The sequence below is a fragment of the Enhydra lutris genome, unplaced genomic scaffold (genome assembly GCF_002288905.1).
Source record: "Enhydra lutris kenyoni isolate GAN:26980312 unplaced genomic scaffold, ASM228890v2 scaffoldscaffold55, whole genome shotgun sequence".
NCBI lineage: Eukaryota > Metazoa > Chordata > Mammalia > Carnivora > Mustelidae > Enhydra > Enhydra lutris.
In genome coordinates this window covers 96,312-111,458 of record NW_019154139.1, presented here as the reverse complement: position 1 = coordinate 111,458, position 15,147 = coordinate 96,312, and the positions used below count along the sequence as shown (strand labels likewise).

At 56.0% G+C, this 15,147-nt stretch overlaps 1 protein-coding gene across 1 annotated transcript in view; it reads left to right on the top strand.

The window, feature by feature from the left end:
* The first annotated feature begins 55 nt into the window (after positions 1-55).
* Positions 56-15,147, top strand: part of LOC111157633 (SH3 and multiple ankyrin repeat domains 3) — a 48,648-nt gene continuing 33,556 nt past the window's right edge. The window contains 11 exon segments of the mRNA XM_022519225.1: positions 56-165; positions 550-753; positions 1,661-1,732; positions 3,954-4,062; positions 4,138-4,289; positions 4,384-4,458; positions 4,460-4,552; positions 4,721-4,837; positions 5,230-5,307; positions 6,291-6,357; positions 12,091-12,364. Of these exon segments, the coding sequence (XP_022374933.1) occupies positions 103-165; positions 550-753; positions 1,661-1,732; positions 3,954-4,062; positions 4,138-4,289; positions 4,384-4,458; positions 4,460-4,552; positions 4,721-4,837; positions 5,230-5,307; positions 6,291-6,357; positions 12,091-12,364 (1,304 nt within the window). The 5' untranslated portion in view covers positions 56-102.

Below are 15,147 nucleotides of genomic sequence, written 5' to 3'. Positions count from 1 at the left end.
CCGGCGGGGGGGAAGGGGGGGCCGGGGCGCCGCGCGGAGCCCCAGCGCGCTCCGCTCCCGGCCGCGAGCCGCCCGGGCTCCGGCCCGGGCGCCGGCGCTGGGATGGACGGCCCCGGGGCCAGCGCCGTGGTCGTGCGCGTAGGCATCCCGGACCTGCAGCAGACGGTAAGCCCCACCGCCCCGTCCCGGCAGCGCCCCCGCCCTCCTCGCCCAGCCCCCCGCAACCCCGTCCACCAGCCCCCCCCCCATCCTCCCCACCCCCCGCGCGCTCGGAGGCGGGTGCCGGGGCCCCCCGGCCCGCGGCTACTCACCCCTCCCCCGCCGCCTCCGCGGAGACCCTCCCCACCACCCGGCCGGGGGCGGGGCCCCGGGAAGCACCGCCCTCGGGGCGGGTTCTCGCCCGCTGGACGCTGAGGCGCGGGGTCCCGGGCTTGGGCTCGGGAGCCCCGGAGTCCTGCCGGGGCTCCCGGGACTTGGTCCCCTGCGCCGGGCCGGGCGGGGCCGCGCCGCGCTCATGCGGTCCGCACTCATGATCCCGCTCCGCCGCAGAAGTGTCTGCGCCTGGACCCGGCCGCGCCCGTGTGGGCCGCCAAGCAGCGCGTGCTCTGCGCCCTCAACCACAGCCTCCAGGACGCGCTCAACTACGGGCTCTTCCAGCCGCCCTCCCGGGGCCGTGCCGGCAAGTTCCTGGACGAGGAGCGGCTCTTGCAGGAGTACCCGCCCAACCTGGACACGCCCCTGCCCTACCTGGAGGTGAGCGGCGGGCGGGGGCGCGCGACCGGGGGCGGGGGGAGCGCGCGGGGCACGACCCTGGAGTTCCGTAACTAGAGCCGTGAAGGGCACGGCCGTGAGGGACGCGAACCGGAGGAGTCGGCCGGGCGCGCGCGCGCGCGCTCGTGTGTGTGCGCGTGTGTGTGTGTGTGTGTGTGCGGGAGGGGGTCTGCGTGAGCCCCGCTCAGCGAACGGTGCATACGGTGTGCGTGCGAGGCGCGGGGTGCAGTGTGTGGAGCGTGTGAGGTGTGAGCAGTGCGTGTCGCGAGCCGTGTTTGCAGTCCGCGTCTCGTGTGCTGGGAACGCGGAGGGCTTCTGCGGAGTGGGGTGTCCGTGCGCAGAGCCGCGTGTGGAGCAAGCCGCGCCTTACCTGTGTCTGCACATCTGTGCCCCTCCCCCGCCCCTGGAGTCTCTGAGGGCACACCTCAGTCTCTCTCGTTTGCTCACCCCCATTCACGATGGAAAGGGTGTTGAGTGCGCTGTCAGGAGTGGGGACACAGACTTACTTACAGTTTGGGGTGGTGGTGGCAAGTGCAGTGAGCATTATGGTGGCTGAGCTCAAAGTTGGCTCGGCCGCTCTGGTGGCAGAGGGAAATGGGGTCAGTTCCACTCAGGGCATGTCTAGGAAGGTAAGCCTGGAGTCAGGTCTTAGAAAAGGAGTGGCATTTGCCAGGGAACCCTGGGGGTGGGAGTGAGTGAAAGGGTGTTGCAGGTTAGGGGACAGCGGGCACGCGCCCCATCGGAACTTGGTGTTGGCGCTGTGTCTGTGGTAGTGTGCGTGAGGTTGGTGTGGCCGGCAGGCTGAGGAAACAGGGCTTGGTTTTGTGTGTGCATTTGCTCACTCAGCCCAGGTGGGTGCCTTTTCTCTGCCTTTTCTTTACCTGAGCAGTTTCGATACAAGAGGCGAGTTTATGCCCAGAACCTCATTGATGATAAGCAGTTTGCAAAGCTTCACACAAAGGTAAGGAGGAATCCACAGAGGAGGGACTCCAGAGGTTACCTCCTGGCCCCCATGAGCAGTGTTCCCTTCACCCCAGGCTTCACTGGATTTTGTGATATCAAAAATGCCATTTAAAAATTCCCGAGAGCTCTTCCTCTGCCCCCAGCACCCTCCACCCTGACTTGGGGCTGACCGTTGTCCCTCCAGCTTGGCTCAGTCTGTTTTCTCTTGCATCAGGGGCCCAGAGCAGGTGCTGGGGCAGCTGGGGGGCTGGGTGCGGACTCCAGCAGCATGGCTGTTGTGTGGGTGGTCTACTGACGGGTTTCAGTGAGATCAGACTCTTGCTCACCCCTCTGGGGGGCCCCTGGCTGGGTGTGGTGGTGGACTATGATAGCACGTGGTATCTTGGTGAGAGCCTGGGTGGAATGGCAGTGAAGAAGCACCTGATGTTCTGTGTAGGGGACCTGGGGGCGGGGGGAGGACTAGGAGCCTAGCACTTAGCAGTTACCCAGTGCTGGGCACCAATAATTAGGCACTCACTAATTTTCTCCTGGGAGGGGCTATTGTTATCCCATTTTCCAGATGAAGATACTGAGTCCCAAGAAGTTATGTGACTTGCTTGTGGGTGTGCAGCCAGTGAAACGGGCTGAATCCAGATCCGTCTGACGCTGGGGGCCTGTGCTGGGGCGCACCTACTGAGTGCCATGGCTCGGTGGGCCTGACCCCAAATGTTCTTTGGGGGCCACCTCACTGCCTTCTCTGAATGCAGGAGAGGCAATGTGGGTGCCACGGCCCCTACCCACAGGCAGCCTCCCTCAGCTGCCACCTCAGGTTCCAGTGACTAGTGGACCTTTGCTTACTGGACACTTCATTGACAATCTTTGGACCTTGTCTCTGTCTAGGAGAAGGATCAGAGCATTGGGCCACGGTGACCCCTCTGTGACCATGGAGCCTCCATGCCAGGCTTTTCTGCTGCTCCCAGGGTACATGGGGGTCAGAGGCCATGATTTTGGCTGGGTGGAGACTGTGCCTTCGCTCTCCACTTGCCCCAGTGTGATCCTGTCACTCTGGGTCCCCCCCCCCATTGTTATCTCTTAAAACTGTCGTGAGCAGCTCACAAAACACTGGTGACACTGGTAACTGTTGACCCCCAGTGAGTCCCACTTGTTTTTAGATTGAGTTTTCTTTCTTTCTTTTTTTAAATATTTTATTTATTTATTTGACAGAGAGAGACACCGTGAGAGAGGGAACACAAGCCCGGGGAGTGGGAGAGGGAGAGGGAGAGGGAGAAGCAGGCTTTCCACTGAGCAGGGAGCCCGATGAGGGGCTCCATCCCAGGACCCTGGGATCATGACCTGAGCCGAAGGCAGAGGCTTAACTGTTTGAGCCCCCCAGGTGCCCCAGATTGAGATTCAGTCCTGCCCCAGCCCTGCGATTGTCTGCCCGCCCCTGCTCCGACCAGCCCTCACATCACACCCTTGCCTCTGGGTCTGGTTGAATTCTCTCCCCACCGTGAGCGCCCTTCTTCCTGCTTGATGGTCCAGACCCACCTTAGGGGGCCACCTCCCGTGGGTGTTCTCTCCTGTCTGTGATGCAATCTGAGTGTTTGGAGAAGACCGGGGGCCTCGGCCAAGGCGCCTTGCCGTGTGGCATCTGCAGCGCCAGCCTCACTGAGTCTCTGCAGAGTGAACTAATGCGCGACTAAGTCAGCGAGTGCAAGGCAGGCCAAGTCAGGTCACGGGAGGGGCGGCCTGCAGGTGAGGAAGGGCCTTGGGGATAAGGGTCTGCCTTGGGGTGGACGCATGGAGAAGAAGGAACAGGACCACCTCGGAGTGACGGGCTGTGGGCTGTGAGGGGGGGGCGCTCCTGCTTGGGCGCCCTGGGCTCCTGCAGGCTGGGCAGGGTGGGGCCCACGTGGCTGAGGCTGGGGGCGGGAGTCTGCCTGGGGGCATGACCCGGGCAACCTGGCCTTGGTGAGGCGCTGGCCCGGCTGAGACCGGCTGTTGCAGTGGGCCTGGGATGCAAGGAAGGGCTTCAGGCAGCCCATGGGCCCAGTGAGCTGAGGTGGGCCATGTGGGAGTACAGGGCTTAAGGTGATAGGAGGGGTGACAAGGTCATGCTGCAGGGTGGCAGGTGTGAGCAGGTGGGGTAGCAGCTCCTGTAGGGTGACAGGTGCCTGAGGCTTGCTGGTGGAAGTGGGTAACTGTGCTGCTGGGCTGACCAGGATGGCTGGGCATTCCAGGCAAACCTGAAGAAGTTCATGGATTACATCCAGCTGCACAGCACGGACAGGGTGGCCCGCCTACTGGACAAGGGGCTGGACCCCAATTTCCACGATCCTGACTCAGGAGGTGAGAAGCTGAGCAAGAAGGGGCATGGCCTTGGAGTGATTGGGACCTTAACCTTCCTCTGTCTTTTGAACCCAGAGTGTCCTCTGAGCCTCGCGGCCCAGCTGGACAACGCCACGGACCTGCTGAAGGTGTTGAGGAATGGCGGCGCCCACCTGGACTTCCGCACTCGAGACGGCCTCACCGCCGTGCACTGTGCCACGCGCCAGCGGAATGCGGCAGCCTTGACGGTCAGTGTGGGCGGGTCCCTGGCCTGGAGGGGCACAGGGCCCAGCTGGGGGAGGAAGCCGGGCCCGCCTGGACGCTGAGGCTCCTTGCCCTCAGACCCTGCTGGACCTGGGCGCTTCACCCGACTACAAGGACAGCCGCGGCCTGACGCCCTTGTACCACAGTGCCCTGGGGGGGCGGGGACGCCCTCTGCTGCGAGCTCCTTCTTCACGACCATGCTCAGCTGGGGACCACAGATGAGAACGGCTGGCAGGAGATCCATCAGGTGGGCAGGGAGTGGGAGGGCACGGGGAGGGGGGGTCTTGGCCTCTGTCTAGGGGTCAGGGGGAGTCTCCCGGCTCTGTCAGGCAGTGGGGGCTTGCCCGGCCCCGTTGGCAGGACTGGGGGTCCTGGACTGTGTTCAGGGACCCAACTTCCTCTCCTTTACCTCCAGGCCTGCCGCTTTGGGCACGTGCAGCACCTGGAACACCTGCTGTTCTATGGAGCTGACATGGGGGCTCAGAACGCCTCAGGGAACACAGCCCTGCACATCTGTGCCCTTTATAACCAGGTGTGACTCTGTGTGCACGTGCATGTGTGTGTGCAGCTGCCCCCGTGCAGTGCTTGCTTGCCTGTCTAGTCCTGCTGTTACTTCGTGGGTGCGTGTTCTGTGTCCTGCTGTGAACTGTCGCCTTCCAGGCTGGTGTGCGCACATCCGTTCCCAGAGCACACACGCACATGTGTGTTCCGAACAGCTGGGAGGGGATTGCGTACGTCTGGGCTGTCTGGGCCAGTGGGACGCTTGTGTGTCGTGTATACCTCATCTGCTCGTCCCCCTGCTGTGCATATAGGCACTGGACAGGCAGGTGTGGGAGTGTGTGCCCCGGGCCCCCATCTGTGCCCCATCCTGGCCACGCCCCTCTGGCTGCCCAACTGTGACCCCTATTCCAACCCCCCCAACAGGAGAGCTGTGCTCGAGTCCTGCTTTTCCGTGGAGCGAACAAGGATGTCCGCAATTACAATAGCCAGACAGCCTTCCAGGTACAAGAGTGGTTTATAGGAGGGTGAGGCAGAGCTCTGGGTGTTTGACTCTGTGTGACTTGCTCTCTTGGGACCTTGGTTCTTTCCCCGTAAGGCAGTAAGGGAGCTCTCACTGAAGGACTGGCCAGGGTGAGAGAAGAAGGGGGTGGGCCAGTATGGGGCCCACTCGGGGCGGGGGGCCTTCACTGTGCATGGTTCCCTTGTCTTCCAGGGAGAGAGGGGGGTCATAGGGCTCTGGGGTCAGGGGAGAACCAGTGTGGGCTTGACCTGCCAGACACAGGTGGGGGTGTAGAGGCCAAACCAGGGCGGGAGGATTCGTTACAGTCCCTGACTCAATTCAGGTGATATTTCTGAGCCCCTTGTCCAGCTGGGTTTTGTTCTTGGTCCTGGGATGACCAGGCACATGAGTCTCTGTGTGCCCTGGAGTTTGTGGGTGAGGGAATGAAGACCGCGTTATGGGAACTTTTCGACCACGGAGGAGCTGGGATTCTATTTTCAGTGGAAGTGAGGGCCTTCAGGGGTCTCCTCAGAGACATGAGGGAAACAGGTAGGTCCTCTGTGGCAGTCCAGCCAGGGGACAGATGTGGCAGTGGAAGAGCCCAGTGGGTTCGGGCGAGTCTGGAAGGGCCTGTTGGATGACCAGATGCAGAGACGATGGAAGGGAAGAAGGTGGGTGACAGGTACGAGGCAGCGGTGGGCCATGGCTGAGACGGGAGTGATGGTGTATATGGCGTGGCTGTTAAGAGAATCAGTAGGGTGACCCATAGGCCTGGACTGTCTTGGCTTTAGCTCTGAAAGTCTCATGTCTTGAGAATTCTCTTGGTCCTGGGCAGAATGGGGTGGTAGGTTAGACAGGGGCCAGAGTCCGAGCCTGGGGCCCCCAACCAAGGAAGACACCCACACAGGAGCCCAGGGGGGATGCACAGGGGTTGGGGGGGCAGGTTTGGCGCCCCTGAGTCCCCTCTCTCACCCTCCCTCCTCAGGTGGCCATCATCGCAGGGAACTTTGAGCTCGCAGAGGTCATCAAGACCCATAAAGACTCGGATGTTGGTGAGTGCTCCCCAACCCAGGTCCCTGTCTGATGTGGATTTGTGGGAGTTGTCAGGGCCCCAACAGGTACAGGGGTCAGTGGGGATGGTACAAGGGAGCCCCCATACCCTGAGCCTCTTCCTTGCAGCTGTGCTTTGGTCAAAGGTCCATTAATAGCCCCTGAAGGTCTGGGGAATCTGCCGAGAGCAGGGCCTGTGTGAGTGGACAAAGGGTGTGAGAAAGGGTTAAGGGCACCGTTCGGTTAGGGCTCTGGGTTGGGCCATTGTTGAGTTTAGGGATCGACTTAGATTGAGAGTAGGGTTGAAGTTAGGGTCTAGCTTCATTTCCTGTTAGGTCATATGAAGGGTCAGCAGGGAACGTGGGGCAGTAGATCTCAGCCATTGACCCTCAGTGTGTCACTCTTGCTTGGAGCAAGAGCTGGTTTAGATGGCCCAGAGCATGCTTCAATAGGACAGGATCACGTAAAAAAACAAAGCACAGTGGTCAGGATGCAAATGGAAAAGGGAAGAGCTATCTTCAGGGCCCTGAGCTCTGAATGAGTACACTGGGGGAGCCCAGGATATGTCTGACTCATGGTCCCAGAAGGAAAACCGGGAGATGCCACTCGGTCTTGACTCTAGGGCAGGGCAGGGCAGGAGGATGGGCACAGCCATCATACGGGAGCCTCAAGGAGGTCCCCCCCCTCCACTCCCATGTCAGCGGTGGGTGCCGGGCTGCTCTGGGACCTGTTCTTGGAATCCTGCCTTCTGTCTCCCATGTGCAGTGGGTGGGGCTGTGGGAGAGGGTAGGTCTCTCTTCTTGGAAAGGTGACCCCTGCAGCTAACTGCCACAGAGGGGCTCCCTTCTTAGCTCCCTCTGTCCTGCGTGGACCAGGTTGTTCTGCCCATGGTTCTCTCTGGAACACAGACTCCCAGGCTCCCCTTTCTGCCATGGTTGCAGTGTCCCCATTAAAAAAACAAAACAAAGCAAAACAAACAAGTGACAGTAGACAGCAAAGGGCTAGGGCTGGTCTTGGTTTTGTTGTGAGGTTATGGCAGGGCTAGGTTGAATTTTAAAGTGGGGTTAAGGTTAAGGTCAAGTTCCTGTTTAAGGACTCTTCTGCTGTAGTGTCTCCCCTGAACAGACCTCCTCCAGTGAGGCTTGGTTCTGCATCTCTCATGTCCCAGGACGGCCAGGGGACACGATCATGGGTCGAGTCTCTACAGTTGGGGTGGGGTAGTCCCTCCACGGCAGCGGCAGTTCTGAGAGTATCCGCAGGTCCATGTTGAGGAAACGACTGAGCTAATGACATGGCACAGAATTTGGGTCCAGGTTCTGGTTGGGAGAGAACGAGGATAAGGTTTGAGGCTTGAGTTGGGGACGAGAGACAGAGTGAGGGCTCAGTTAGGGTCTGGTTGTCAGCCTGGGAGAACCCTGGTTTGTACACATGTAGGATCCTCTCGTCTTGTGGTTGTTTGACCCTGGGAAAGCTGCTTAGGACCTCTTTGCCTCAGTTTCTCTTAAGTAAAATATGTTTTTTTATGGTTATTTGTGTGCCATTCCATCCCCTGACCTCATGTGGGATTTGAGTCTATGCATCTGGACTCCTTGGTCCAACTGATTAGAGGGAGGAGGGTATCTGGTCCTGGCCCAGAGAGATGAAGGCTCTAGCTACCCCTCATTATACTAGATACTAGATACTAGATACTAGATACTATACTAGATACTAGAGCTTCTAGGGTCCCCATTATTATGACTCACTGGCTGGCTGGCCTGGCATGTGCTCTCCAGGCCAGAGTTGGCGTGTCGCTGCTGAGCAGGCATACAGAGCAGGTGTCCAGTGCAGGTAGCCCCTGTGTGGCATTGTCTTTGCCTGCTGTGTACCCCAGCCTGCTCAGGGGTCATGCATACACTCAGATGAAGTAGCCAGATGATGACATAGCCAGATGTCCCTGAGTGTTTACTAGGAGCCTTGTTATTTTAGTTTACTCTCTCAACAATCCTGCAAGGAGTGATTATTATTTGTCCATTTTTATAAAGGGGGGTTTAGGGCAGAGGCTGTCTTTGGACCTGTCCTTGTCACCCCTACTCCCTCTGCACACCTTCACTCTAGGGATGCTCCCTCAGTGATAGTCACAAGTTGCTATGTCTCACCCTAGCTTGGGGACCCGGGATGGGCCTGCACACAGAAGAGCTGGAGGGAGGCTCTCCCCATCTATCCCCCTTCCTCTTTCTCAGGAAGGGAAGCCCTGGTGAAGGGTCCGATAGGCTGGGGTTACTCTTCAAGGGACAGGACACCACGAAACCTCCTGGCAGCCCTCTTCAGATTGATGGGCCCGAAGCAGAGACCTGGTCTGGGGTCTGCTACCTGTGCTCCTCACCTCTGTCGCCTTGGGCCAAATTAGGGCCCACATTCTCTGCTGCCGTCTCCCACACACGCTTCCATGTTCTCACCAACTTGCTGTCCCATTGTGCCAGAGGGACGTGCTTCTCACGCTGGACCTAGGGATCTTGTGCAGTGTAAATTCTGACTCAGCGGCTGTGGGTGGGGCCGGAGAGTCTGCATTTCCTGAGAGTTTCAGCTCTGAGGTGAGGCTGATGTTCCGTGGGCCACACTTTGCTAACAGGGGTCTAGAATAGGGCTTGGCAAATGAGGCCTCACAGGCCAAATTCAGCCCACAGTCTGCTTTTTTTTTTTTTTTTTTAAATTGAGGCTTTAAAATTGAGGATTTATGTTTCATATAGAGTCAAATCCACATAACATAAAATTAATTAAAGTTGAATAATTCAGTGGTATTTAATACATTCACAGTGTCATACAACAACATTTATTGAATTTCAAAAATTTTCATCACCTGGAAAAAGGAAACCCTGCATATGTGAAGTAATTATTCCACATTCCCCTCCCCCCTTAACCCCCCTTACCCCTTAATGCACTTTCTGTCTCTATAGATTTACCTCCTACCTACACACAGGAGTAGAGCCCTACAAGACGGGACTCTTGGGGTTTGGCTCCTTTCACGCAGCTTGTTTTCAAGCTTCTCCGTATCGGAGGGTTTATCGCTGCGTCATTCTTTCTTTACAGCTGAATAATAGTCCTTTGTTTGTACACGTAATGTTTTGTTTATCCACACGTTCTTCAACAGTTGGGTTGTTTCTGCCTTTTGGCTCTTATGAATATTGCTGCTATGAACATGTGTGAAATGTATTTGTTTGGGTACCTGTTTTCAGTTGTTTTGGGTATAAACTTAAGAGGGGAATTGCTGGGTCATAGGATAATTCTATAGGTAAATTTTTGAGAAACTGCCAAATTGTTTTTTTTTTTTTTAAGATTTTATTTATTTATTTGATGGACAAGAGATCACAAGTAGGCAGAGAGGCAGGCAGAGAGAGGAGGAAGCAGGCTCCTCGCTTAACAGAGAGCCCGATGCGGGGCTCAATTCCAGGACCCTGAGATCATGACCTGAGCCGAAGGCAGAGGCTTAACCCTCTGAGCCACCCAGGCGCCCTGCCAAATTGTTTTTCACCAGTTAAATTCCTACCAGCAATGTATGAGAATTTCAAAGCCTTCAAATCTTTGCAAACACTTGTAATCATCGGTATTATTGTTATTATCGTTATTTTATTACGGCCATTCTAGTCAGTGTGACGTAGTACCTCATTGTGGTTTTGATTTTCATCTCCCTACTGGCGAATGATGTTAAGCATCTTTCCTGTGTTTATTGGCCATTTGTAGATTTTCTTTGGAGAGATGTCAAGTCCTTTGCTTATTTTTTAATTGCTCCTGGAGTGAGTTAGGAGGTGTTCTTTCCTCTTCTAGTTTTTGGAAGAATTTGAGAAGGATGGGTGCTAGTTCTTCTCTAAGTGTTCGGTGGAACTCGCCAGGGCAGCTGTCTGGCGCCACACTTGCCATTGTCAGGAGATTTGCGATCACTGAGCCGTGTCTTCTCTTACTGCAGTCTGCTTAGAGTTTCTATTTCTTCTTTAGTCAGTTTTGGTAATCTATATTTTTCTAGAAATTTGTTTGTCTCCTCTAACTTATCTAATTTGTTGGCACACAGTCGTCTGTAGCATTCTCCTTTAATCTTTTTTAATTCTGTAAGATTGGCAGCAACGCCATAATTTCACTTCTGATTTTAGTTGTTTGTGTCCCTTTTCCCTTTTTGCTCTGAGTCAGTCTAGCTACAGGTTTGTCAGTTTGGTGAATATTTTCAAAGAAACAACTGTTTTCATTGATTCTCTCTATATTCTGTTCTCTATTTTATTTATCTCTGTCTATCCTTCTTTCCTTCCTTCTGCTAGCTTTGGGTTTGGTTTGCTTCTCTGTTTCTAGTTCCTTAAGAGGTGCACTTAACGTGTTGATTTGAGACTTACCCTTTTTTGATATACATGTCTACAGCTATGGAGCTCCTTTTTGGCAATGCTTTTGCTTCATCCCATAAGTTTTGGCGTGTTTTTGTTTTTGTTTTCTCACTTCTCTGTGATGTGTTTTGACACACTGGTTGTTTAAGAGTGTGTTGTTTAATTGTCATGTATTTGTGATTTTTTTTAGTTTTGTTGTTGTTGTGGTTCTTGAATTCTAGCTTCTTCCCTTTGTAATAGGAGAAGATATTTTATGTGATTTCAGTCATATAAAATGTATTGAGTGTTGTTTTGTGGCCTAACATGTAGTGTGTCCTGGAAAATGTTGCGTGTGCACTTGAGAATAATAGATATTCTTCTCTTGTTTTCTGTAGTGTTCTATACGCATATCTGTTAGGTCTAATTTGTTCAATTCTCCTATGTCCTTATTGATTGTCCCTCTAGATGTTCTATCCATTATTGGAAGTGGGGTGTTGAAGTCTTAAATATTACTATGGAACTGTCTATTTCTCTGAATGTGTTAATGTTTATTTCATATATTTTGATGCTCTGTTGTTTGGTGCATATATGTTAATAATTGTTAATGTATTTGATGAATTGACACCTTTATCAATATACAATGTCCTCTGTCTGTTGTAACACTTTTAATCTTTAAGTCTGTTTCGTCTGATATAAATATAGCTACTTAGCTCTCCTGGTTATTATTGACATGAAATATCTTCCTTTATTCTTTTATTTCAAACCTACTTGTGTCTTTGGATCCAAAGTGATTCTTTTGTAAATAGCATATAGTTGGGTCATGTTTTTTAAATCACCATCTGCTTTTTAAATAAAGTTTTACTGGCACTCAGCCACACCCATTTGCTTGCGCATTGCCTGTGGCTACTTTCATGCTGTAGTGGCAGTGTTGAGTCCTTAGGACAGAGGCTATATGGCTTGCAAAGTCTGAAATAGTTGCTATCTGATCCTTTACAGAAGTTTGCCAAACCCTGGTCTAGAACGTCTTTTACCGTTTCCCTCATTATCATTAGCTCTCGATGGTCCAGTGCGGCAGTAGCCTGGTTAGATTTGTCATGTGTGGCCTGTTCTGCCTCTGCTAAAGCCTGTGACATGGGCAGTTCCAAGAGCAGATCTGAGCATGCCCAAGACCTCACTTGGCTGACCGGAGGAGCGGGCTTCTACCCCTGAAACTAGAGTTAGAGGCAGTTTGGGATGTGACCCCCTCCATGGGAGCTTCAGTCATAGGCTGGCCAACTGTCCTGGTTGCCCAGGACTGAGGCAGTTCCTGGGACGTAGGATTTTAGTTTTCAAATCTGGAAATCAAACCAGGGTAAGTTGGTCACCCTATCCGGCTGCCCAGAGTCTCATCTGTACCCCCCACTCCCATCCCAGTACCATTCAGGGAAACCCCCAGTTATGCAAAGCGACGGCGGCTGGCTGGCCCCAGTGGCCTGGCCTCCCCTCGGCCCCTCCAGCGCTCAGCCAGTGACATCAACCTGAAGGGTGAGGTGCAACCAGCAGCTTCGCCAGGACCCTCGCTGCGGAGCCTCCCCCACCAGCTGCTGCTCCAGCGGCTGCAAGAGGAGAAAGACCGAGATCGGGATGGTGACCAAGAGAATGACATCGGTGGCCCCACAGCAGGCAGGGGCAGCCAGAGCAAGATCAGGTAGGAGGGGTCTGGGAGGCCCTGGCAGGGTCTGGGTGGACGGGGTGTTTGGACCCAAGCAGGAGGAGCCAGCATGGAGAGGCAGGGAGAGACCTAGTGGTGCCTGGCACGCCTGCAGTGATGGGCTGAGGCTTGGGGTGGACAACTCCCAGGCCCCCCAAACAGGCCTCCCTGGATAGGAGAGGGAAGAGAGTGAGGCCCCGTGGGCTGGAGCAGGCTCCCCTATGCTAATCTGGTTGGAGCTGGGTTTGTTCTGGGGGGAAATCAGGGAAGATGTGGAAGGAGAGGGCTTGACCAGCTCTGTGCTTCCCAAAGGTTCCTGCAGTGCTAGGAGGAGGATAAAGGCTGAGATAGGCAGGGCTGGGTGGTGTGTGGTAAGGGGTTAGGGACTGCAGCTTCATCTCTATGAGGGTTTGAAACCTATAGGTGACCCCTAGCCCTGTCTCCAGGAGGGAGTCTTCGTCTTTCCCCCGACGTCTCCGGCCCTGTAGAACCCCAAGACTCTCTGCTTCTACTCTTTACCCCTTACTGTTAGTGCTGGGACCCTGAGAACCAGGGACACGGGAGGGACTTGCCATCCCCAGAACTTAGAGGAAGAAACCTGGGCTGAAGCCCCACTGGCCTCGGTGGGCTGGGCAGTGGGGAGTAGGCGGGTGGGCACTGGCTCTGCAGACAGATGGTCGGGGTCCAGTGCAGACAGACCTGGTGTCTGCTGACCGTGGCCTTGGATGGGTCGGCTAACCACTCTGTGCCTGGGTCTCATCAGCAAGGGAGGAGTAATTCCACAGAGCTGTTTCCTTCGGGAAACCTTCCAGAACCTGGGCAGGTGAGGGGTTCCTACAGGGATCCCCTGGCCCACCGCACAGTCCAGCTGCTGCTGGTTAGGGCATCTCTTCTCCTGGCACGTGGAGGGCAGGAGCTGTCTTCCTGCCGTTTTCCTAGAGCCAGTCACACAGAGGTGCCCAGGAGACATTGTTGGATGAGTTACACGAACAGCATTTTGTTTTCACGACGACAGCTGGGCGAGCAGCATCCGTGGGTCGTTTCCCTTCACTTTGGCCATGCGTGAGGCTGTGCTTTCTTAGCACTGTTCTACGGGTGAGGGTCCCGATGTTCAGATGGGGGAAGTGACGTGTCTGGAGTCACAGAGCTAGGAAGCGGCGTAAGTGGGCCCCAGGCAGACCTGGTTCCCCAATTTTCTAAGCCTGAGTATTCAGCAGAGGGCTTGGGTGCAGCAGGAACTTATGAAAGCAATTTCTCCCTTTGCCTTTGTCCCTGCTTGTGCAGCTGTAATCTGTGATGTCTCCTCTCTCTCTGTGTCTCTGCCCAGACTCCAATGCTGTCTGTCCTGCTCCAAATCACCTCAGTTCTCCCTTGAAGCTTTTGCATGTCCCATGGATTTATTAAGGGTAGGACAGCCCAGTGGCTAAAAGAACAAACTTTGGGATGTTTCAGTTTTGCAGAAACAGAAACCTGTAGATGCCCTTCATGTATTTGTTGTATGTTCATTCATCCTCTTGGCAAACGTAGAACTAAGACCTGCTCTGTGTGGGACGGCAGGGTTATTACTGTTTTTCTACAAACATTTAGTGGGTGCCTAGAGTGCCAGATATGGGGGGAGCTAATAGCAGGGGGTCCTAAAGGTCTCAGAAGGACACTGACAGCTGGGGCCCAGGACTAAGAAGCAGTTAGATGGGCAGTGATTCAGGTAAGGGGAGCTCCTGGTGAGTGGCCAGGAGGGGACTGAGGAAGTTCGGTGCACCGTGGAGGGAGAAGACCTCAGGGAAGGAGATCCTCTTTGGTTAACGGAGAGAGGGTAGCATTTGAGCTGGGGGGGTGGCGGTGGGGGTTGGGCAATGTTGGAGGGAGGCCGAGTCTCCCCCCACCCAGCGCCCCCTGTCGGCAGAGCCTGGCACGGAGCCCCCAGCGCCCCGCAGAGTGTGGCGGAGTGCCCCCAGCATCACAGAGCAGGGCAGAGAAAAATGGGGTTGTAGCTGAGAGGCATGGCTGAACTGGACGGATGAGTAGGGTTAGAGTAGTGGGAGTGTCGGGGACGGCATCACGAATAGCCCGGAGGAGGAGAAGGAAGATGCCCGACCTTGTGCCTGGAGAGTAGCTAGTTCTCACCTCCCAGAGAGCCCGGCTGTTGCCTGAGGATGTGGACCTGGACTGCCCAGGTACTGGGGAGCCAGTGCAGGCTTCCGAGCAGCGCGAAGGTGGAGGACTTCGCGCCTCAGCCTCGGTGCCCAGGTCCGGGAAGCCGGCCAGGGAAGGTGGTCAGCGCGGAGTGGTCAGCAGGGGCATCAGGGACAGGTGTCGAGGAGGAGAAGACCCAGATCTGGAGGAGGATTTGGGCGCCCAGCCCATGGCAGCGGCCAGGTGGCGAGAAGGCCGAGGCCTGAGCGGGGGACGTGGGGGCGGACCGCTGGGGGAGCCCCTCCCGGCCGCGGAGCCGCCCCCCCCACCCCTCCCCCGCCGCCGCCGGGCTCTGCCGACCGCGTTCCGCGCGCCCCGCAGTCCGACCTCTCCTCCGTCCTCCGTGCGCTGCGGCGCCCCTCGCCCGTGGCCTCTCCCGCCGTGGGGCCGCGGTGAGGTGGCCTCTGGCGGAGAGGGAGGAGGGCCGGCCGCCGCCGCCGCCCGCAGAGGGAGGAGCCCGGCCGCCGAGGAGGCGGGGCGCGAGGAGCGGCCGCGGCATGGAGCGAGCCCGGCGCGCCCGGGAGCGCAGCCCCGCGGCCCCGGAGCCCTGAGCGGGCGCGGCTTGTGCGCTGGCGGGAGCGGGCCGG